This window comes from Amphiura filiformis, chromosome 19 (assembly GCF_039555335.1).
Source record: "Amphiura filiformis chromosome 19, Afil_fr2py, whole genome shotgun sequence".
Lineage (NCBI taxonomy): Eukaryota > Metazoa > Echinodermata > Ophiuroidea > Amphilepidida > Amphiuridae > Amphiura > Amphiura filiformis.
Window position 1 is genome coordinate 26,128,772 of NC_092646.1, and position 25,280 is coordinate 26,154,051.

Below are 25,280 nucleotides of genomic sequence, written 5' to 3' on the forward strand. Positions count from 1 at the left end.
CAGTTCTTAGGAGGGGTCCCAAATAAGTGGAGGATCATGATAGGTTTGGCATAGGCTACTAAAGGGGTCAAATTGTTTTCCACTAAATGTGTGGAACATGGAGGGTTTTTTTTTACAATTGAAATTGAAAAATGAAAAAGATTGTAAATGAGGTATCATCATGGCCTCCAACCTATCCAATGCTTAAAAACCTTGTTTACTTTCAAATTTCAGGGACAGGGTTCTGTCCTTCTAACTGACAGTGCCCATATAACTTTATATTTGCTGATATGGATAAGGGGGTGTGGTCATAAATATTATCAACTTCACTTCAGATACATGTAGGTGACAAAAAACAATGCAATCTGGTCACTGATAGCCCCCCCCCCCCTTTCCAAAGAAAATAGCCCCACAGGCCCTTCACTGCATACACACTATAATATCCCCATATTATATAGCCAGTCAGTCAATGCGTACAACTACATGTAAGACACAGGGCATGTGTATGCCAAAAATAATTTCTCTCTTGGACCACTCACAGAGTGAATGGGCCATGTACTGTATGAACACTATGTGTTGATGATCCAGGATCAAACCACTGGTACAGCTACAAACATATAAGAACATGGAAAGTGGACACAGTATTGAAGAAATTGAAGTCTTTTATGGAAATAAATTTAATTACTCTTTTATTTTATTCTGCTCCTTTTCTTTTAATATATAACATTGTAAATTACAATAATTATACAAAAACACCTCACTTTTCCCAGAACATGGGTATAGTATTATAGTATAGTATAGTATAGTATACTATACTATACTATAGTATAGTATAGTATAGTATAGTATAGTATAGTAAAGTCCCATGTTTGAGTAAAGTTCCACCCCTAGTTTTTTGACAAATTCCACAAATTGTCCAAAAAATTGGATTTTATTTTTTGGATTTGGAGTGTCCCTGGACCAAAGAGCTAAATGCTAGGATCAGCCATGGTTGACTTTTCAAAAAATTAAAAAAGTTACATTTTGTGTTTTCAATATGCAAAGTTATAATTGGCACTTCAAAATGCATTGGATTTGTATCCATTTTGAAATATGTCAATAGACTAATGACATGAATAGGCCTACAAATAATAACTTATGTTAAACTTTTCATAATTTAAAACTTTATGCTTATGAACACTGCTCACGGGTTCCCGCCGAAGATTACATTACCCGGGCAGGAAATTCCCTGCCCAGGTACCCGAAATTTCAACAAAAAATTATTTTTCCAGTATTGGAGTGTGTCCTCTGGATAAGAAATGAGGTACCGCTGGGATGTATCTCGTATCCGATCATATATACTGAACCACTTGTCTTGAGTCAATTAAATTTCAGTGTAGTAATTGGATTCCTTGCCCCAATAATATACATAACTTTTGTTACCAGTGTGTTATTATTTTTGAGAAAAATGCAAAATGGTCACAAATTTACCACAGGGGTGTAGTACCCCCTTAATAGAGTATGAACAATGGAACATGAATACAAATTATCAATTTGTATATTAAAACATAAACCTTTTTTTTTGTAAGTCGACCATGAATGATCCTAGCATTTATAAAAAATAGCTCTACGTGTAGGTCCAGAGACAACCGAAAAAGGAATAAAATATTTGTTAAAAAATTTTGGGTACCATATTACCAGCCCGAAAAATGAGTCGGGTACCCGGGCACAAATTTATTACCTGAAAATCCATGGCTTAAGGTGGTACTACACCCCTAGATAAATTTGTGACTATTTTTCTCAAAAAATAATAACACACTGACACTGGTAACAAAATATATGTATATTATAGGGGCAAGGAATCCAGTTACTACACTGGAATAATTATTTCAGTGACTCTAGACAAACGGTACGTTATTTATGATAAGAAAAGAGGTACCGCTAGAATGTACCTAATTTCTTAATGTAAATGAACCACTTTCTTGAATCACTGAAATTTCAATGAAGTAATTGGATTCCTTGCCCCTATGATATACATAACTTTTGTTACCAATGCATAGCTATTTTTTGATACCAATGCATAGCTATTTTTTGAGAAAAATGCAAAATTAGTCACAAAATTTATCAGGGGTGTGTAGTACCACCTAACATAATGAACACCATTTACTACTTGTTGTATGTAGTACATGATCAACTACATAACAATACGATGACATTTCATCAACTTTGAATGTCAGTCAAAGGTCTCATATCAGGTGTCACATCCCGGGTCACATCGCAAAAAAGAGCTATCGATCATGCGATGGCATTTCTTCTTGAATTGAGTCCCTGCTGGCATGGCTGGCAGCTGCCATCAAGTCATTTCCAGTTTATCGCCATCCCATGCCATGGAAGCTAGAGTTAGACTCGAGTAAATCATTCTTGAATGCTCCGTTGATTTTCCATGATGTTCCCCCCTTTTCATGTTTTTATTATGTACATTTGCACCCCATTCATGCATGTGAAGTAATGCTTTGATCACTACTAATTCATGTGCAATAGGCCTAGTTATAGCACTGACTAGTCTAGTATTGATGTACTTCACCATTAGGCTCATCAGAATGTTTATCGCGTCCTCACTTACACAGGATCGGCTACATACATACATGGTACTAGTAGTTGATGTTGCAAATAATGAAATTGCAATGCATATTGAACATGCATCCAGTTGCTGAACAGAGAGAAGAAGTGCATGCTGTCGAATTCTGCACTCGTGCGTAGGTACCGGTATATTCGTCTCAGACTGAACACAGTACATACATCGTCATCACACGCAACGGTTGAAATGTAAAGTTTTCCAACTTCAGTTGGTTCCTGAGGATGACTAAACTGACCCTTGAAGCTAAAGAAACGAATAGTTACATATCGTCCTGGGTGTATCGCACCATGTACAACAACACTGTTTCACTCGCTCGCCAACTCATCATCTGCCAACATCAACATCAACAACGTAACGTAAATGTTATGGCTCATTCCCATGATGCAATGCACGCATTAACCTAAAATCAACGGGAATTTTATGTATAGATCTATACTTTTATTAGAAAATCATGAAATTTTACCCGAAAGACGCCTCGAATTTCGCTTAACTATTTCAGATTAAGATTTGTATATGTATAACCATTACGTATATGTAAAAAACCAGACTTTGAGCTAGTTTGACCGAAATTGAGGGCGTTCTGTGCGCGATATCTCTCAATGCCCCTTTAACCATTGGTTTCTATGGGACAGGGGTTGTCAAAAGTTGCGGGAAAAATCTTCTTTTTTTAGGGGTGGTACCCTCAAAGCCTTTTTCCCGATCTCAAGCGTTCACTAAAAAGATAGTGTCAGGCGCGAGAGCTTCGCTCGCTATGCTTCGCCTTCAATATAATTATATTTTAACCAGTACTTTTTTGGTCCTGGTGACAACCCTGCCAACAACAATATAAACTGAGCTCAAAAAGAAACTTATATTTTTTACAACTTGTGAATCACAAGGTCATATCTTAAAATACTGTCAATCAAAATGAACCAAAATTACACACATGATTACTTTAATACTCTACTCAAAACACATGTTAGTAACCAAGTAGTTGTCCAACTGACACAACAGCAAAATACACTGTCATGGGACAGCTTCCTGAACTTCCTCCACTTTCACAGCCCAACATTTGACACACAGCACAAAAAAATCTGTGAGAATGCACACAAGATCCTTGCACAGATGATAAAACGGTGCTGCTTTCTGCTTTTCATACACTTTTTTCATGAAACAGGGCTGGGCTGTGAATGTGGTCCAGGAAGCTGTTCCATGTCAGTGCATTTTGCTGTTGTGTCAGTTGATAACTGCTTGGTTACTGACATGTGTCAAGAGTAGAGTATTGAAGTAAACCTGTGCAAAATTTTGGTTCAATTTGATGGACAGGATTTCAAGATATGACCTTGTGAAAAATTTCTTTTTGAGCTCAGTTTATATTTGTGATAAAATAGGTGTAACCTATAACCATATTTGGAACATAGATTCCAAAAGTATACAAACAAATTAAAGCTTTTGTTTTCCTTTGTTCTTAAAGGTTTTAGAGGTGGTGTTGGTGCCCAATTTGGTAAAGGTAAGTGGAAAAAACTTATTAAATATAAATAATGTGCAGGAGTGGTTTGTTCAGGGGTGTAGACAGCTTTCTTGGTTAGAAGGGGCAAAATAAAAATTTGGGGTCAAGGAACAAAAAAATATTCCCGGTTGCATCATTTTTACTCTGTATTTTTGATAGGATATATACATATCCTGTTTTTTTTAGAGAGACTGTACATGTAAAGTCTCTGGGCTTCCAAAAAAGGCTTTATTAGGACAATGTGCGCACATTGGCATTTTACACTATTTTGGCCCATGATGGTGGGGGGGGTAACTTTTGGTGGGAAATGGGCTCCTTTGCTCTTTTCTTTCCCTTTACCTTCCCAATTTTTTTCAGGGGGCCACTTTTCTCTTTCATTGTTTGTCAGGGGCACTCTGCCCCCTCCCCTCTTGGTTACTCTGCTGGATTTGTTTGGAGGTGTTGTTCATGGCCACTACTGCCCCACTTCATCAGGGGAAACACTTGCTTTAGGGTTGACAAACATTAGGGTTGACACACAGCACAGTGCAAGTCATGTCATGAAGTCATTAAAGTGGACCATGTGGTCTAAAGAACAAAAATGCAAGCACCACATACCAAATCTACAAAACGTCCCTTACAAATAAAACTTAGGTCTGAAAAAAAATTGTTTGATCGGCGTAACCCAACCGAGCCTAAAAATAGGCCCAACCCTAGACTTTTTTTTCCTTTTGCAAAAAATATTTCAAAAATTAAAACAAAATAATTAAAATTAAAAAAAAAAAAGAAAGTTCCATGGCCTATATATCATATGCAATTTACAGCTTATAAATGTGTGTGTAAAAAAATAATAATAAAAAAGAAATTTATGTTATGCCAATCAAAAATTTTTTTAGGCCTTATTGACATGCTATATGTGACCCCTCGGCACAACTGAGCCCGGATGTCGCCAGTGCCACTATTGAGATATGCTCCATCAAACTTAACAATAAACAATAGGAAACAAAGGATTTATTGACTGTTTTATTGATTTTTCACTACTTAAATGTCAAGTACTATAGACATGATATACATCATTTTAAAGCTAATTTCAAGCAGAATATTTTGGTTGAATATCTCAAAAATGATGATTGGCGACTTCAGGGCTCAGTTGTGCCGAGGGGTCACATATAACCAATATCATGAATACCAACAACATTTGGTATAATGAGTTTGAAATATCTTTCATTAATTAGCTAAGGCAGCTAATCAAGGAGGAAAGATGAATTTGGGACAAAAGAAGAGAGCCAAATTCGGTGCTGCAAGATTCACAATGGGAGGTAAGTTCCAGAGCTAGACTGCATCCTTCAATCATATATCGACTAAGCATTTTTGTGTTATGCTGGTTTCATACTTTCTGCCGCTTGCCGCTGAGCGGCGTGACGCTTTATGCCGTGCAAGCGGAGCAGCACACCACTGAGCAGCAGCGGCATGACTCTGAAAGCTGCTGTTGCCGTTCAGTACCACTCCAAAAGCGTATTTTGTTCTCATACATCAGAGCTGCACCACTCCAAGTTGACTTGAACTCAACTCCCAGCGATACTGCCGCTTGGGCGAAGCGGTGGAGTGATCGATATATCGGCTTGCTGCTGTTTACTGTTAGCATTCCTGGTGGGACTGCACAGTGAAGCAAAATCATCTTCAAAGCGGCAAGCGGCAGGAAAGTATGAAACCGGCATTATGATTGTTAGACGCGGTCCACACAATTGTGTTTTTTCCTGTCGATTACAATTGTATCATAATCGTATTATGATATTAGTCTTGTGTATCCGCCCAATGTCGTCGGCATACAACAATCGTGTCATCATTGGCAAATGATGAAAATTTCCATTATTGGGCCGGTTTGTAGCATGATGTTGTCATAATTTGCCAATGAAAATTACCTGTGTGCACACATTTTGTCATTTTGTTTATGTTTACTGAATGGACTTCGTAATTGCTGTGGTGTGTGTATAATCAGAATTTATTACGACACAATGAGGTACTGACTATGGTCTCATCATTCATTTATCATAATTGTGTCATAATCTGGTAATTACGACACAATGACGAAAATGCGGACTGGGTCTTAGTGACAACTGAAAAACAAACATTCCAAAATGTGATGGATATAAGAAAATATGCAAGCTACTTTTGTCGTTCACCTTGATAAAAGCTTCACCAAGGCAAACAGATTTTGCTGTTCTCGTAAGACAGAGTATAGTTTTTTTTATTACTTTCATGTATGAAAGGAATCACTTATTTTCTTTCAACATTTGTTTTGATTCTTTTGTGAATTTACGCAAGGACTTTAAAAAACCGAAAAATTCTCACCTAATATGAGCTGATCATAATATAGTATGCAGTTTAAATGATAGAAAGCTTCAACAAGGCAAATGGGTTTTGCTGTTTGTAAGACAGAATATTTTCTTTTTTTTTAATTTCCTTCATTATGAAAATTGTCACTTTCTTTGATTGCATCTAATTTCAGAACAAATGATGACAAGTCAGTCTCAAGCAGGTGGAGCAGGTATGTTCTGTATTTATCATCAACCCATGAGTACTACCTACCGATTGGTCAAAAAGAAATTTTCATTATCAATTGCCCAATCAGCAACATTGTTAAAATAATTATACCACGCAACAGTTGTAGGACAGTTTTTGCAGTTTTGGGACACTTTGTCCTTTGACCTTTTGGGAAAATTCAGAAATATTGGGGTTTTGTACGTACAAAATATAATCTAAAATGTTTTACAATAATTAAAACAAATATAAAAAATATTAGTATTTTATAAATTAATTATTTAGTATTTTTAATGATCAACATTATGACAGTAATAAGAAAATTAATAATAATTACGTCTATTTTCCCGATATGTCAGAGGTCAAAGTGTCCCAAAACTGCTCTCAAAATCCGGAAGTTAGAATGGCGATTGGGCTTATAGGTGTGAAGAGCCTTCCAACACGTTGACACATTGGGGATTCGAACCCACAACAGTCTTTTCATTTACCTTCTGTAACGACCTGTTATCATCATCAGGCAGTAGTGACTAGCTGACTGCCTTCACACCGGATGGTGTTGATGTTTCTAGAATGGTCTTTCTGGATAGTTTTTGGTGTTTTTGGATAGTTTTTTAGTGTTTCTAGAATAAGATTTAAACAAAAAAATTACGGCAACACAATCCGTCAATCCTGCTTCAAATGTGGGGGCACATAAATTGTCAAAAATTGGCTGAAAAGAACAAAAACTAGACATGTACATAACTGTGGTCTAAGACCACGAACACAGCCGTTGTGTGACCCTTAATGACCTTTGACCCCAAAATCTCTGAACACCCCATTGACATTGGCGAATGTCAATGCATATGTGCACGTGGCATCACTCTGGTAAATGTTATTTGTGCCCGAAGAGGCATTTTGCAGGAATTTTATTTTAGACCGGAAGTGACCCCTTAATGACATTTGACCCCAAATAAAAAATTACCACACATACACTGGGTAATAACAATTCATGTATAAACATACCGTTACAATGCTATGTTTTTCTTGGTTAATAAAAATGTTTGAAGGTATTTCGTTTTATACCGGAAGTGACCCCTTAATGACCTTTGACCCAAAATCTGTGAGGACCCCATAGACACTGGGTATTACCAATGCATGTGTGCAAGTGGCATCAGTCTCCTATGTAATTTGTGGGAGAAGAAGCATTTTAAAAGTATTTCCTTTTATTCCGGAAGTGACCCCTTAATGACCTTTGACCCCAATTTAAAAAATACCACATATACATTGGATAACCACAATTCATTTATGAACATACCGTTACTGGCCCATGTTTTTCTTAGCAAATAAAAATATTTGAAGGTTTTTTGTTTTATACCGGAAATGACCCCTTAATGACCTTTGACCCCAAATCTGTGAGGACCCCATAGACACTGGGTATTAACAATGCATGTGTGCAAGTGTAATCAGTCTCCTATGTAATTTGTGGGAGAAGAAGCATTTTAAAGGTATTTCGTTTTATTCGGAAGTGACCCTTAATGACCTTTGACCCCAATTTAAAAAATACCACATATACTTTGGATAACCAGAATTCATTTATGAACATACCGTTACTGGCCCATGTTTTTCTTAGCAAATACAATTTTTTGAAGGTTTTTCGTTTTATACCGGAAATGACCCCTCAATGACCTTTGACCCCAAATCTGTGAGGACCCCATAGACACTGGATAATAACAATGCATGTGTGCAAGTGGCGTCACTGTCCTACGTAATCTGTAGGAGAAGAAGCATTTTGAGTTAAAATCACATTTTTTACCCCTATGACCCCTACGTGACCTTTGACCCCACAAGTTTCATGTGACATGTTGGGGCATGGTCAATGATAGTTATGACCAAGTTAGGTCAAAATCGGTGTAAGCATGTCAGTGCTAGAGCAAATATAAAGGTCGACAGAAGAAGAAAGAAAGAAAGAAAGAAGAAGATCCTGTAAGAAATAAGACACAGCCGTAGTAATGGGTAATTTTGCCAAAAGTTGGAACAACATGTTCCCCTGCTGCCCCACCCCCCGATTGATGCCCAAAGATGGTATATATTGCATTTTGAACCGGGACTCATCACTTGTTTGGTTTTTTCCCTTTCCAGCTATGCCAGCATTGCCGTTTTCAACTGCTGATACGGATGCTTTCACAAGTAAGTTTTTTTCAAACACATTTTTGTTATGAAAAAAAACCTGACATGCAGAAATCGGTATTTTATGGAAAGTTGTTTAATTGACTGCTCAATAGATTTTATTTCAACACAGAGGCCCAATACAACAAAAGTTCTTCCTTGTGGCCATGCATACATAATGACAAAACAATTTCAAAAGCTTAATATCTATACAATTCAGCAAATAACTGTTGTCTCCCCTGTCTGATTATCGCGTAAAAAGAACTAGGTCACGCGTTGCTGCACTGCTTGGCCAGCAAATGAGGTGCCGATGTGATGATGACGTGATTCAATTAGCCAATCAGAACCACACTTCCGTATACGCCATAAACTGCGCCAATTTGGCGACTGCTGAAGTTCTGTGCTGAAAACTATAGTAACATTTTTACTGAAGTCAGCCCTAATATGTTAGAAATATTTTTGTGGGTCTATGGGCAAAGAACTATTCACATTGTATATCCTTTAAAATTGCATTTAAATAACTTGTTTTGTTCCTATATTGATTTTTTTTATTGTTACAATATTTTTTTTAATTATTATTTTTACCACTTTATCATATTGCAGATTTCCATTTTCCATTTTCAAAATTGCCAATTTTGTGTGATTTTTCCATTTTGCGTAAACAGTAAACTTAAGCCTAAAATAAACAATAGGTGCCATATTGCAGGTGGTGAGAGTTCATAGGAAAAATGTCAAAAGGTTATCTATTGTGACCCAAATTTTGTAAGAAAAATATGGCGCGACCCACAGCATAATAGAGATGCTGTTACTTACCGAATCTGATCAGTGGTATACTGGGAAAAATGTCCAAATGGATGGGGTGGTACAATTTCCGAGTCGTCCCACATAATTTTGTGCGCAAAAATTTTTAATGCTAACATGTGTCAAAATGGGGTTACATGACCAATACAAGGGTACCCTGCACTTCAATGCACAGAGATATATTATTTTTCCCGCAAATGTCCCGCGACCCCTTTTGGAAGAGGCAGCGACTCCCAAAAGGGTTGTGACCCACAGTTTGCGAATCGCTGTATTAACAATCTTCCTGATTTAGCTACAACATGTCCCAGGGGCCACTCATATAAAAAATTGTAAACATGTGTGTGAAACAAAAACCGTGTTAAGGGTCTCAAAATCATTGATTATAGCAAATAAGGGTGTCTTTTTTGACACCATGTGTCCATGCTAAAGGTAGTTAAATCCAATCACATTCTTACCCTGCAATCGTCATAATAAGATAATATTGCCCTAATAATGCAGGCAAAAATTAGACAATAATTACTGCGCACCATCTATTTTGAGGTCATTTTGTGAAATCGGAGAGTTTGTTTTGGGCAGAGGTATTTTTCCGAGGCCCAAAAAGAAACTTGACAATTTCACACAATGAACTTAAAATAGATGGTGCAAAGTTATTATTGTCATTCATTATCATCGTATCTGATATTTTGAACAAATCAAATGGCATTTTATGTCATAAAACGTTGTTAAATATAACCAGTTTTAATTATTGTTATTACCTACCCTACAAAAAAATCGACTAGGCCGATTACCATTTGTGCCGACAACAAGAGCTACCAATCACAGAAGTGTGAGGCATCGTGTAGGCGTGTTCGTTGCCATAACGCTTAGTGTATACACACACACACAGAAGTCATTGTAGCGCGTCAGGAGTCATTGTGAGTTATTAATGGCCGCGCAATTAGTGAGCGGTCAGGCAATCAATATGTTTTGATTGGATCGCACTTGCTACGTATATTAACTCTCTTCACGCGGGTGTCGACTGCAGACGACAAGTTTTAAAAAAAATTCAATATTCAAAAATTTCAGAAATGTAAATTTTCATGACCATATCTAGAATCAGCATGAAAAATGCATTAAAATGAGTACAAACAAGCCTAGTATTGATTCAGTAGTTCTTAAGATAGCTCTTAATATTTTGAGAAAATATTTCAAAATTTGAATTTTTTCCATTGAAGCGCATGGCTAGCACGCAGAGCATTAATGAGGTTATAAATTATGAGAAAAGGGTTGGGTTTTAATCCACTTGTAACATTGTCCTTGTCAAGGGTCATTTTGAAGACACAATGGTTGTCCTTGTTAAGGGTTCTTTTCTGAAGTGCATTCACACCCATGCTTACAACTTTTATATATGAGTCCCCCCCCCCCCAGCATGCAAGACAGCCACTATCTGTCCAGCGTAAGCTGGTTGTGTACCATGCATTATAATTATATAAAACAATGGTGCCTTCTCGTTTCGGAATTCACATAAGATACTGAAACGGGAAAGTCTTAACAAAAATAAACAGAAGTGCATTCAAATTAAAATAGCTGCATGCACTTCATTAAGATGCACACAAATATTAAGTTTCCAACTCAACACGCATTTATATTGCACCATGCATAGGCATGACCATTGTTTCATTGTAGTGGATATCACCAAAATATTGGACCTGCCCATCCCCTATGACAACATACATATTAAACAATAAAAATTTGTATCATTTATTCTTTAAATAACCTGTATGTATGCTTTTTCCATAGATAATATGATGACAATTACCCAAACGAAAAATAAAGTTGGCTATAAGACGTTACAACTTGGACGAGCTGGAATAACAGGAGTGAAGGGTATGTAAATATAAAATGATACTTCTTGTTGTCTCCAGTGTTGCCTAAACTTTTCTCCAGTGTTGCCAAAACTTTTCTCCAGTGTTGCCCAAACTTTTCTCCAGTGTTGCCCAAACTTTTCTCCAGTGTTGCCAAAACTTTTCTCCAGTGTTGCCAAAACTTTTCTCCAGTGTTGCCTAAACTTTTCTCCAGTGTTGCCTAAACTTTTCTCCAGTGTTGCCTAAACTTTTCTCCAGTGTTGCCCAAACTTTTCTCCAGTGTTGCCCAAACTTTTCTCCAGTGTTGCCCAAACTTTTCTCCAGTTTTGCCCAAACTTTTCTCCAGTGTTGCCAAAACTTTTCTCCAGTGTTGCCAAAACTTTTCTCCAGTGTTGCCAAAACTTTTCTCCAGTGTTGCCTAAACTTTTCTCCAGTGTTGCCTAAACTTTTCTCCAGTGTTGCCTAAACTTTTCTCCAGTGTTGCCTAAACTTTTCTCCAGTGTTGCCAAAACTTTTCTCCAGTGTTGCCAAAACTTTTCTCCAGTATTGCCTAAACTTTTCTCCAGTGTTGCCTAAACTTTTCTCCAGTATTGCCTAAACTTTTCAGTGTGGATGAGCAAATCACTGATTATGACTTTAAATGGACACAAGAACCCATTGTATTGCAGTTTGGAGTTTCAGAGACTCAAAACCTTTATATATAAATTGAAAGGAAAATATGTTAAATTACTGCCATGGTCTGACAAAAGTAGCCCAATTTTAGGCAAGTTGCGGCATGCTTTATTGAGTAGCGGCAAGTGATCGCCAAGTAGCCCAATTGTGCACCTAAGGTGTGGCATTGGCATCACAGGTTGTCTCATTATGATGCACACCAGTAAATCGCATCCATTGACTTTCTGTACAAACATGGTCCAGGAAAACGCCATCTGAAGTGACCACAAGATATGTTATGGTTGCTTCAATTTGGTCTACTTATGTCTTTTTTGTAGATATATGTGCATATTTTCTCCATTTCCGCAACACTGAATCCTGATTTTCTTTTTACTTTGCCTATAACAAATGGAAAAAGATATTCCTTCATTTATTTATTTCCACATAAAATTATGATATTAAAATTAAACTTTCTCACAAGCTCTATAAACCCCTAGGTCATAAGCATGGAATATATGAAAGGGCTAATCTTTGCAGAAGCTGAGATATGTGGGACCCACATTGTGGATGGAGGCAGCACTTTTTGAATGACCCTCGTACATTGTACATTATAACATTAATCTTTGTGCAAATTGAGGAAATTTTACAAGCTTGTGTACATGTGTATGATGCAAAGACGTTCATCAGACATTTGGAATTATGGACTTGAGTGCCAGGAGAATCAGAGATGTGAGCAGGCCTGTACGCAGGATTTTTTCAGATGGGGTGCTGATTTTGAAAAAGTGAACTTTTTTCAAGAAGGTGGGCAATTTTGTGAAAAGTGGACTCTCATTCCCAAATTTTGACCTTTTTTGACCAAAAAAGCGTAAAAAACCTTGCTTGCTACGCTCTCAAATTATGATACTTAGGACTTTTTGTTTTTGCTTACAAATTTGGGGGTGCGACCGCATCCGCAGGCATTTTAAACAACAGCACAATACAACAGAATATTATTGCAGTTTATAAAGGAAAACATCAAAAATATATATTAAGAAAGTTGACAGGGGCTGGCCTGCCCCAAAACAATTGCACTAATTACCCATCAGAATCTCAAAAACACAAGGTATAGGAACAGTGCCATCCCAAGGTTTTCTAGATAATCAGCTGGTATATGTGTTTATTGCATGATCTTTGCCACTGCATCATAGTAATTTAATTTGTTTATTTTTTGTTTGCATTCCTTTCCAGGTCGAAAGGGGCTTGCGGGTCAAGCAATAGGAAGTCAGACAAATCAAGGTACATTGATGTATGTCCTTTCTCTTTCTCTCACTCTGTGCTCTCTGTGGTTCCTACTCTCTGCCTTTCTTTTTCCATCTCATGGGGTTTTTTTTTTGTCTCTTTGTCTCTACCTTCTTTCTGCTTACTCTATTTCCCTGTCTTCTCTTTCTGCTATGGGACCCCATGAGACTAACGAGGTGAAGAAGTTTTGAACATGAATTTTGGGTCCATCCTCAGGGAAATGTGGGGAATTAATTCCGGCTAGAGGACCTTTTTCAAAATAGCCACCAAAATATCATTAAATGACAAGCCATAAAATAGTTCACTTATGGGACATTTCGACTGAGCTTTTGTACTTTCGAGGGTGCTGAGTAAGAAGATTTGTGTCCAACCTTGGGGAAATATGGGAAACTCCGCTATAGAGGGCGGTTTCAAAATGACCACCAAAATATCTATCTGTCTTCTGTTCTCTCCTTGTATACCGCCCTCTCTCACACTTGCCCCTCTCTTGTACTTTCATTATAACTCTATTTTCGTTGTCAAATTTTATCTTGGTTTTCAGTTCCAAATTTGTGATGCGATTGAGCATGTTGGAAATTTTGATTTTGAGATATAGCCAATATTAACCTCCTGAGAACTACCTGCCGATCTAACATTGCCTCTGATTGGTCAATTACATGATATCTTCACTTTAATCACCAATCAGAATGGAGCTTTGCAAATAACTCACCTCAATTTTTTTTGCATGGTGAAATTATTCTAACAATGTTGCTGTTTGGTCCAATTGATAATGAAAATTTCTTTTTGGCCAATCGGCAGGTAGTTCTCATGGGGTTAATAGTATTCAACTTGCTGTGTATTTTATTGTACTGAGCAACACTAAAATGGTCTTATCTCTGGTATATGGTAAGTCTAATTATGATGGGGTTTGTCAGCAAATAAAGCTCTGAGAATAGCTCATGTAATGAAATTAAAAACTGAATTTTGATTTTGATTGACATCAGACTCATTTAGCTTGATCGCAGCACATTTGTCATTTGCAAATATGCTGACAATAAAATAAGTACTAAACTTAATATCAGGGTGTACAGGTCAAATACTGTATGGAACTTAACCCCATGAGAATTACCTGCCAATTGGCCAAAAAAAAAGTTTTCATTATCAAATTGTGGGCTAGACTTTCAACGACGGGAATTCATAACAATTAGTGGGTTTTTAGCGGGTTTGCCGTCACACAAGTTTAGAATTGTCAAGCTTTCGTCAGGAGTAGCTGTGACATCTTCAGGACAAAGTACCTAAGAAAGAGACCGCCCCTTGTCTGCTGATGGCTCTGAAAAGGGCCGTTCACTGAAGACTGCCCCTTGTCAACAGAGAACAAGCAGATCTCGCCTATCTGCTAAATTTAAAGATTTGGTGTCTCTGAAAAGAGCCGTTCACTGAAGACTGCCCCTTGTCAACAGAGAACAAGCAGATTTCGCCTATCTGCTAAATTTAAAGATTTGGTGGCTCTGAAAAGAGCCATTCACTGAAGACTGCCCCTTGTCAACAGAAAAACAAGCAGACCTTGCCTATCTGCTAAATTTCAAGGTTTGGTGGCTCTGAAAAGAGCCGTTCACTGAAGACTGCCCCTTGTCAACAGAAAACAAGCAGATCTCGCCTATATGCTATATTTAAAAGGTTTGTTGGCTCTGAAAAAGAGCTGTTCATTGAAGACTGCCTCTTGTCAACAGAGAACACGTAGACTGCATATACTGTCGTTGAAGTATATGGCTTATCAGGAACCGTTTGGTCACTCATGGACCGATTGATTGATTGTATGCACGATGAGCACTTATATCACTTAATTGCGGACGTGGTAAAGATTAGCGGCTCTGTGATTGGTTGTTTGAAAATAGAGAGCGCCACATATGACGTGGTAAAGATTAGCGGCTCTGTGATTGGTTGTTTGGAAATAGAGAGCGCCACATATGACTGATGTCCTTGCCGTCATTTTTATTGATAGTAGTAGAAGTTTCATTAACTCTGATTTCCGACGCTTCACAGGTCAACCTCATCCCCAAGTTTCTCACTTTTAAATTTAGCAGATAGACGAGGTCTGCTTGTTTTTTTGTTGACAAAGGGCAGTCTTCAGTGAACGGCTCTTTTCAGAGCCACCAAATCTTTAAATTTAGCAGATAGGCGAGATCTGCTTGTTCTCTGTTGACAAGGGGCAGTCTTCAGTGAACGGCTCATTTCAGAGCCACCAAACCTTTAAATTTAGCAAATAGGCGAGATCTGCTTGTTCTCTGTTGACAAGGGACGGTCTACAGGGGCAGTCTACATGTCTCATTCTTAGGTACTTTGTCCTGAAGAAGTAGGAGCTAATCCTGACAAAAGCTTGACAGTTCTAAACTTGTCCGACGGCAAACCCGCTAAAAACCCACTAATTGTTTTCATTATCAATTGGACCAATCAGCAACATTGTTAGAATAATTTCTCCACACAAAAAAATTGAGGTAAATTATTTGCAAAGCTCCATCCTGATTGGTGATTAAAATGAAGTTATCATGTAATTGACCAATCAGAGGCAATGTTAGATCGACAGGTAGTGCTCAGGGGGTTGAATAATCAAAGTATCATGTTTCCTTTGCAGCCGGACCAGGATATTCAGCTGTGAGAAAAGAAACAACAATTACAAGAAAAACAGGACAACGAACATCAGGTTAGTGTGAAGTGAAAGATTGACATTTATGTTGTTTTGAAAAACTATCTTTGCCATACGAGTAGATTCATACATATAATGGTAGATGAAAATAATTAAAGAGTTTAACTTCAATACTACACTATTTTTTGCTCACCTGGACTGTTTCCGCTAGCTAGGTGTAATATGTGATTGGACACTACGAATGAGCCGTAAACTCGGCAAATTGTATTCTGAGTTACAGTGTAAAATATGCGTGAAAGTCGTATTCATAGGTATCTCAATTCGGTGCGACAAGTATCTTATCAAACACTGTTTAAGGGCTGGGGTATGAGCGTTTGGACAGTATTTATTTTGGGACATTAGAGCACATCAGACATATCAATTGCATTCTGAATACGAAGAATGTCATTCTGATATCAAATAATTTTGATTTTTTGAAATTCGCAATTTAATACACATTTTATGGCAAATCATTAAAATTGATATTTTTGATATTTAACAGTACTTGAAGTAAACTTTATAAATCTGATGATTTATACTTAAAGTGTATGTAGGTGGGATAAAAAGCCGACGATCAATTGAAAATTTTGACCTTTCGTATTGAAGATATGGATTTTTTTCCCCAAAACACCAAACAAAAATAAGGTCTTTTGGGAAAAATCCATATCTTCAATATGAAAGGTCAAAATTTTCAATTGACCGTCGGCTTTTCCTCCCTGCTACATACACTTTAAGAATATATCATTAGATTTATATAATTTACTTCGAGGACTGTTATATATCAAAAATTTGAAAAATATCAAATTTTTATAATTTGTCATAAAATTTGTATTATATTGTGATTTTCAAAAATGAAAATTATTTGATATCAGAAAGACATGCTTCGATTCAGAATGCAATTCGATAGGTCTGATATGCTCTCATGTCCCACAAAAAATACTGTCGAAACGCAATAAACGCTCATTTTAGATCCCTTAAACCAATCAATAATCCTATTGCTGAAGAGGATAATAAGCTTCTACCTATTTCTATAGAAATAGATCTTGTCTTTGTTTGCTTTGGCTAAATCCTGTTCAAGTGGTGGATAACAAAGCATTGTATTTTTGTCTAGGTCTGTATAACCAACAATTAACAATGAGAGGACATTCCTGAACCTCGTTGACTTGGGGATGATTTGAAATGACCGCCAATTATGACTGTTTGATATTTATTACCAGAAATGTGGAAAAAGAGATACACGTAGAATTGAAAAAAAGTACAATTTTGTTGAAGCAACAGAGTTCAACAAACCATAACCCCGCTTCTAGATATCATTTGAAGTCAAATGATATACCATTTGAAAGCTTATGATATATATTTTCTAAACACGAAATAAAACAAAATTGACCGAGGGCCGAGTTTACGGCTGATTCGTGGTGTCCAATCACATATAGCATCTTCAGCAAATGGTGATGCTGTGATTATATATGTGACCCGTTCTGACAAAGCCGGAACAAGTCGCATTTTTGACATTCATGATTTGAATAAAAATGTAAGCACAAGGCTTTAAAACGATACCAAAATTATATACATATAGCATCAATACTTTTCAAGAAATAGATAATTTTGTAAATGATACCTTGATTTTTTTTCCGAATTGGTAGTGAATAAGACCAAGTCTTAGTAATAATATCAATTTTTAATCATTTGCCATAAAATGTGTATTACATTGCAAATTTCAAAAAATCAAAATTATTTGATATCAGAAGGACATTCTGCGTATTCAGAATGCAATTTGATAAGTCCGATGTGCTCTAATGTCCCACAATAAATACTGTCCAAACGTTCATACCCCACCCCTTAAATGATTTACCAAATTATGTTTCTTAAACTGAATGTGAAACCCATACTCCCTCGTAGGAAGGATTTAGCTTAATCATCCACAGGGGGAGTTTGGATTACATAGAAAAGCCCAAATCTAATTGTGTTTTTTTTTTAATAATTATTTAGTTAATCAACAGAATGTGGTCAATCAACAGAATGTGGTCAAGCAACAGATTAAAATTCGTACGGATAGGCAAGTAGGTGGCAACAATCTGAACCTGGGTAACATCTTAAGCAATAATAATATATATAACACAGGTAAATATGAATTCGCGGTATAAGTGACGTAATAAGAGGATTAACTACCATAGCAATAGATAAATACAATTTTTGAAATTATCACCCTGCACTACAAGCAGGTTGCACTCACCACCTGTGTATGTCTGCAATCATAGATTGAATACAATACAGATCTTTTCAAAGATACTAATCTTACAGGTGCAAGTGATCAGCATGATAATGGTTCAATGCAGAGGTACCGCATGAACGTACCAGTGCAGCGTGGTTTATCTTTGTTCAAAAATTGTTCTCACCTATTGCTATGGTAGTTAATCTGGTTGTTACATCACTTAGTCAGCATATGGACTCAGATTCAACTTTTAAAACGGCGTTGTTTTTTACACAATTAACTATTATGACTGAGTGCAATGATGTGTGACTCTATAAATTGGTCCACATGTGTATAAAGCAAATAAGGCTACACCTAACTTTTTACATTTTTTAATTTTTTACTATATTTGTCTATTTATTTTAAAAAGTATTAGGGGGAAACTTATAAGTTGTGGACCGTATAGATGAGTTGACTTTTGACGTCAATGCCTGGCAGTATGCGCATGCATCATCACAATTTCCATTTTTTTTGCCTGGCAGTATGCACGCGCATCATATTTTGTTCAGGGCTTGTGTTTTTAAAACTTCCGCCACTATTGAACTGTGTAATGGTTGCATGGGGTTCACTCAAGCATATCGATATACCAATCCCTTACCTTTGTTGATAAACATTGAGGTCAACTCATCTATACGTTCCAGCTACAGTAACACCTCTTGACGTCACATTGGACAAATTCCATTCACTGTCAGAGGAGATTTGTGGTTATAAAAAGAAATGGAAGTATTCAATCTGCAGCCTTGATTTGCTAAGAATTGAACAGGACACCTATCTCATCAAATCGGTCTAATACCTCTTTGAAATTGAAAGGTGTCATCAAAGTTGGAACAGATAATAGAAATGGTTTTACCAGAGACTGTTTTAGTCTCAGGTTTTCCTGCAATAAAAGTGTATATTTTCTCAATTGTTGAATGGTCATACAAGTTACATTACATACCCATTAGATCACCTAAGGTGGTATGTAAAGTAACAATCTCAGGAGATAAGTGCGTATACCATATGTTAATCAGGTGCTGAATTTACTTCATACACCACTTCAGGTGATCTACATATGAAGAGCTTATTTCCAAATTTATAAGTCCACAACCACATGTTTCTCATTACTTGTGTGATACAATCACAATTACTTTGACAAGTTTGACATTAGCAACAATGAGTTGTACCATCAACAAGAATAACAATGCAATGAAACCCAAGGCCTCACACAGTATTGTTACTGTGCACCCATCCACTGTTTGCTTTGTAATGGTGCATCCAACTGAAATTACTATACCTATAGCATCACAACCCATTGCAATATCGCACAGGTAAATAAGAAACATGTGTTTGTGGACTTACACGGTTTGGAAATAAGCTCTTCATATAGTGAAACAGCACATAAAGCAGTCTATAATATCGAATTGATTAATTCAAATTAAACAATTCATCGAGTGGCCATGGGCAGCGCCATTAGACATGTTACAAGACTACCAAGTGACAGGTGATGGACCGTACACACAATATAATAGGCACTTTTTGATAATTTTCACCAAGGTTACTCAAAACTTACCTAGCTAATTTATTATACAGCAGGGGTCTCTGCCCTTTTAATATGTTACGAGAAACTTAATTTAGAAAATATTCACGAACGGAAATAAAAATCCATCGACGGATAGTCTTGTTAAGCTCTCACAAACTTACAAAAAAATCTGAAAAATCCAACATTTTGGTCTAAAAATTGGCCACGGTTACTGCTGTCCTATTCAAAAGCACAGGAAGACCACCCACAGCATTGAGGTCAACTTTCTAGACTTCCTGTCTACTGGCAGTAATGGCTACTACCCAGTGCTAACATCAACGAATTGTTTAATTCGAATTAATCAATTCGATATTATAGACTGTAAAGTGGTCTATAATCTATCTATGCTTGTACAGGTCCAAATCAATATAAAACTTAGAAAACAGCATGCTGAACATGACAAAGAGGCTGTACCTGTACATGGAAGTCTTGAGTCAACTAGGCCTGGCATTTTCGGGTAATTTTTTACCCGGGTACCCGGTGCATTTTTCGGGCGGGTAACGGGGTACCGGCAATTGCAAAAAAAAATATCAAATTCAATGCATTTTGAAATCATTAATAGACTATGACATGAATACAAATTATCAGTTTTCATATTAAAAATACAAAACATCTTGAAATTTTTTTTTAGGTCAACCATGAATGATCCTAGCATTTATGTCTAGGTCCAGGGACAATACAAAACCTAAAAAATAAAAAACTTAAAAAAAAATTAAAAAAAACATTTTTTTTTTTTTTAAATATCGGTGACCGGGTAATGTAATCGCGGGAGGGTACCCGATAGCCAGCCCAAAAAATGCCAGCCTTAGAGTCAACACAGTTGTTATTTTGGCAAAGAAATATGCGACCACTTCCAGTGATATCACTGTAAGTGGAAAGTTACATGAGCATATCCATGTCTGCTTATTTATATTAAACAGTATATTATTTATATTACGTTAATTGACTTTTTACACATATTTGTCTTCACATACAGATAGAAAAATAGAAATGGGGCCATATCTAATTAATGGCGTGGAAGTCAGTCGGATGTTCCCATACAATATGCAAGGTGAGTGATTGTGTCACACTTGACTGCATTTGCTCTTATAATAGAGGCCCTGCATGCTTTTATCGATTGGCTCCAAGCAAAGGATTTGAACCGGTGTCCTTCACCGTAATCATGGTGCAGTGCAGTCCATTCAATCAAATGTTGTCATCAACCTACTCTCTAAATTCCAGGGACTTATTAGAAAGACAAAACCTTGAAAAGACTTAAAATTCAAATCTAATGGATTTAAATTTTACTCTAATAAAGATTTGAATTTTAAGTCTCTGAAAGGTTTTGTCATTCTAACAAGTCTCTTAGACTTATTTTTAAATCTTAGGAATTTAGAGAGTATTTGATCATCAACCTATTTGATCGTAGTGCATTTGTTATGTGTGTGAGACAAACTGTCGCGGTAGATTGCAATCATGCTTTTGTTGAATGCATTTGTGAAGTCTGCCATATTTTCGGTATGATACGTCACATGCACAACCTCTATAAATAATGCCCGTCATTGAATTAAATAGGGCTTGAAATATTATTGGCAATGCTTAAGTCAGTTGCATTGGTTTAGCCTGAAAGCAGTAAATTGTATTGGTTCATAGAGGTTATCTATCAGGTGATAGACAACAGTAGCCACATTGTCGCTGAACATGCTTGTTGAGGCATGTGTGTATATACATGTATGTGACGTGTCATGTCAAAATCAGACACTTTTGGGCAGGTTATAAATTTTGAGGTTTTTACATATCTTAAATATAGAGATATTTTGCTCCATAACACCATTTTCCCCAGTGGAATCGGACATTCCTAAGCAAAGATAATGAATTCATAAGTTATGGTAATATAAAATTGGAAATTGAGATATCAGCCTTTAAAAATATTATTGACAATGTTGAGAGTAGGAATTACCTTGAAAAATGTCTCAAAAAATACAAGATGCCAGTTATATTCCGGTCTGTAACTGTCAGACAATATTTTTGACATTAATAACATCAGATATTCGCAACAAACCCAAATTGTGAAAAAATCACCCTGTGCAGATTTTTGGCTATTTCTCCATTTATGATCCTGCCCAGAAGTGTCTGCTTTTGACATGACACGTCGCATATGTAGCGCATTGTAGCTGCATGCGTAGTATGTAATATGCTTACACGATTACAGTAGGTGCAAAGGAAGATGTCAAGTTTCATTCATTTACTTATTAAATTAATTTTTTAACTGAGAATGAACATTGATGATTTGTCCATGAAATATTTTGCAAATTTTAATTTGGTTATTCTTTGCCAAATATTATAAAATATTATTATAATAACAACTATTAGGAGAGTTTTCTGGTCATTTTAACCCCATGAGAACAACCTGCTGATTAGCCAAAAGGAAGTTTTCATTATCAATTGGACCAATCAGCAACATTGTTAGAATAATTTCACCACACAAAAAAAATTGGGGTGAATTATTTGCAACGCTCCATTCTGATTGGTGATTTATCACGTAATTGACCAATCAGAGGCAATGTTAGAGCAGCAGGTAGTGCTCAGGGGGTCAAGCCAAACTGATGGGGCAATATGAAAGAAAACTCAATTACCGGTACTACAAATGTACCTTAACAGCTTAAGTGTGGTGTTCTCTTAAAGTCATAATTATGACTTTAATTCAAATTTGTTCTGTTGTCCAAAACAATACAAAATCCAATTACAAATATGCCAAAAAAATCAGGTTTGACCAAACTCAGTTTAAATTCTTTCCTCTGTGGCTTAGTCACCTTTTAAAAAGGATAAACATAATGGCTTTAATGCTCTCCGTGCTAGCCATGCGCTTCAATGGAAAAAAAAGTTGAAGTTTTGAAATATTTTCTCAAAATATCAAGAGCTATCTTAAGAACTACTGAACCAATACTAGGCTTGTTTGTACTCATTTTAATGCATTTTTCATGCTGATTCCAAATATGGTCATACAAAGTTACGTATCTGAAATTTTTGGATTTTTAAAATTGTTTTGAAACATGTCGTCTACAGTCGACATCCGCGTGAAGAGAAGAGCACAACATGTTGCATGTTACACACCAGAATGCATACAACCACACACTTTGAATCACTTTTGAAGTTTCCAGGCGAATGGAATGAGATTTTGGAATGATTCGAGGTACACTATTTTGCCCGCCATGAGCGACGCATAAATATATGATGGAGTCAGTTCTCCTAGGATCTACTGTATAGACCTATTCAAATCAAGATTGGAAAACCACAGTACATGTATTTATTCAGTAAGCTAGGGCGTCAAATTGGTGCACAATAAATCAAGCGGAATCACATACCCTTTTGTGTGAAAATACAATTTAGCCAAAATCAACATGAGTCATCACAGAGAAATATTTTCTAAATGTATTGAACTAACACTTCCACTATTTTGGCACTTCACAATGCGACAGTAAAAGAAAGAAAAATGCATTTGATTTGGTCTTCATGTGGTCTTTGCAATATAAATATCAATCTCTTGCACAAGCCATACCCAACGCTTGACCGTGTCTTTCACACAGATTTGTGTTCATACATAATAGTTGCGTTTGCGTTAGCGTTGATGACCTGGAATTGTAAACAGGGTCATACACGCAATTGTGATTTAAATCACTCCATTTTTTTAAATCACTGATTTAAATCAACTTTTTTCATTTTTTACCATTTTTGATAAATATAAGTTAAATTGACTGTTTTACTTCATTCCTAATGTTTCTACAACTTTTAGGTACAATTAAAATACCTCTATGGTGTTACTTTATCTATTGCAAAAAATTCATTTTCAAGGTGCAGAATTCAACAGGTGTTTTCCCATGATTTTACTCATTTTTCTTTGAAATTTTCACATGTAAAAACATATTTTGATTTTTTTTTGTAAATACCTGGTACGATTGTGCATATGACTAGCATTCCTCTGATACTCTTTTGACTTTATCATGGGGTACAGCAGTTCTTGGAATAAAAAAAAATATAAAAAATCAATTCAAATTAAAAAAAAATCCAATTTAAATAAAAAAAATTCTGATTTTTTTACAAAAATTTAAAAAATCAAAAAAATCAACAACCCTGATTTGAAAAGGTCTATTGACATTAATTCTTATGATTTCAGGAAACCAAGCTACAACAGCGAGTGACTACCAACTAGGTGTCAATCAAAATGGACAAAATCACATCAGACGTTTGAAAGCGCAACAAATAGATCAACAAGGTAAGAGATAAAATCATTAGGCCAAAAAAAAATGTCTCAAAGCTTGCACGCGCATTTGTAAAATCGCACAATTTGACAAAAAAGAAATGCGGAAATTTTTTTTATTTCAAAATTTTATTTTTTTTAGTTTTTCCAGAAAAAATCGGCGAAAATCAGACTTTTTTCCTCAAAATACCGTAAAAAAAGTCGGGAATAAAAAATTAAAAAAATCGCATTTCGCATTTGTTTTCAAACCACTTGTGAGCTTTGAGACAAACCTTTTTTTTTTTTTTTTTTTTGCCTTACTGATGTAAAAAAGGGTACAGTTGAGTTTCTCTATTTTTGAGAAACTATAGAAAGCTATCGTAAGACGTTTTTCGATTAATGGTAATTAAGATTTAGTTAATCTTTTTATTAATCTCATCAGCTACATTTTGCTCAGCTTAAAGCAATAATGTGTGATTTGCATAAAGAATAGATTCTTATTTAAATGTTTGTTTTCACTGATCACATTATCCCCTTTTTATTTCGAGCCAAACAAATGAGGTATAACGAAGAAAATTGCGATTCATTCCAACGCCTACAATGTGTGTAATACGCTCGCCGAGCGTATTACATGTAACTGCACAGAGCATCGCGCTCGACATGTGTACATAAAAGCTGACATCCACGGCACATGTTAGCAAGTACTCGATAGTTGAACTCTGAATATTTTGTTTAATACAAAAAGTTAAATTTTACTGTTATTAAACCACTTCAGGCTTAGTCTTTTACATGGTATTTTAGTATACCACTGGGCATTATAATTATGCAAAAAGTAGAAATCCGAATAAAATTGAGGGCGTTGTTGTGAAGCAAATCACACATTATGGCTTTAATTTTAAGATCACCTAGTATTTTGGTATATTTGTTCACAGTAGAAACATAAATCTGCACAGCTAATTAACTAAAATGCCTAAATTTTTGACATTGGCAATTTGGTCCATTTCTAGTGACAGAGTTTTTCACTAAAAATAGGAAAATGCAATGTCTATTATCGCATTGTGTAGGCCTATGCTAACATTTAGTGACAGAAATTATGTTCTACTATAAAAATCTGCCCCCCCCCCTTCCAAGTCCAAAATGGTCCAAATTCAAAAAGGTGCACTTTTTCAATATGCAGAGAGTATTCCATCCTTTGGAATGGATGTTAATGCTTTGCATGCTAGCCATAGGCTTCAACATTATAAGAAGTCCCAAGTTTTGAGATATTTT

At 36.1% G+C, this 25,280-nt stretch overlaps 1 protein-coding gene across 1 annotated transcript in view; it reads left to right on the plus strand.

Moving 5' to 3' along the window:
* The window catches only part of LOC140140470 (uncharacterized), a 235,312-nt gene that overhangs the window by 31,626 nt on the left and 178,406 nt on the right, over positions 1-25,280 (plus strand). The window contains exons 15-24 of the mRNA XM_072162230.1: positions 4,050-4,085; positions 5,300-5,383; positions 6,574-6,612; positions 8,724-8,771; positions 11,331-11,417; positions 13,274-13,321; positions 15,936-16,004; positions 17,976-18,107; positions 20,772-20,846; positions 23,949-24,047. Of these exons, the coding sequence (XP_072018331.1) occupies positions 4,050-4,085; positions 5,300-5,383; positions 6,574-6,612; positions 8,724-8,771; positions 11,331-11,417; positions 13,274-13,321; positions 15,936-16,004; positions 17,976-18,107; positions 20,772-20,846; positions 23,949-24,047 (717 nt within the window). The remainder of the gene's footprint in view (positions 1-4,049; positions 4,086-5,299; positions 5,384-6,573; positions 6,613-8,723; positions 8,772-11,330; positions 11,418-13,273; positions 13,322-15,935; positions 16,005-17,975; positions 18,108-20,771; positions 20,847-23,948; positions 24,048-25,280) is intronic.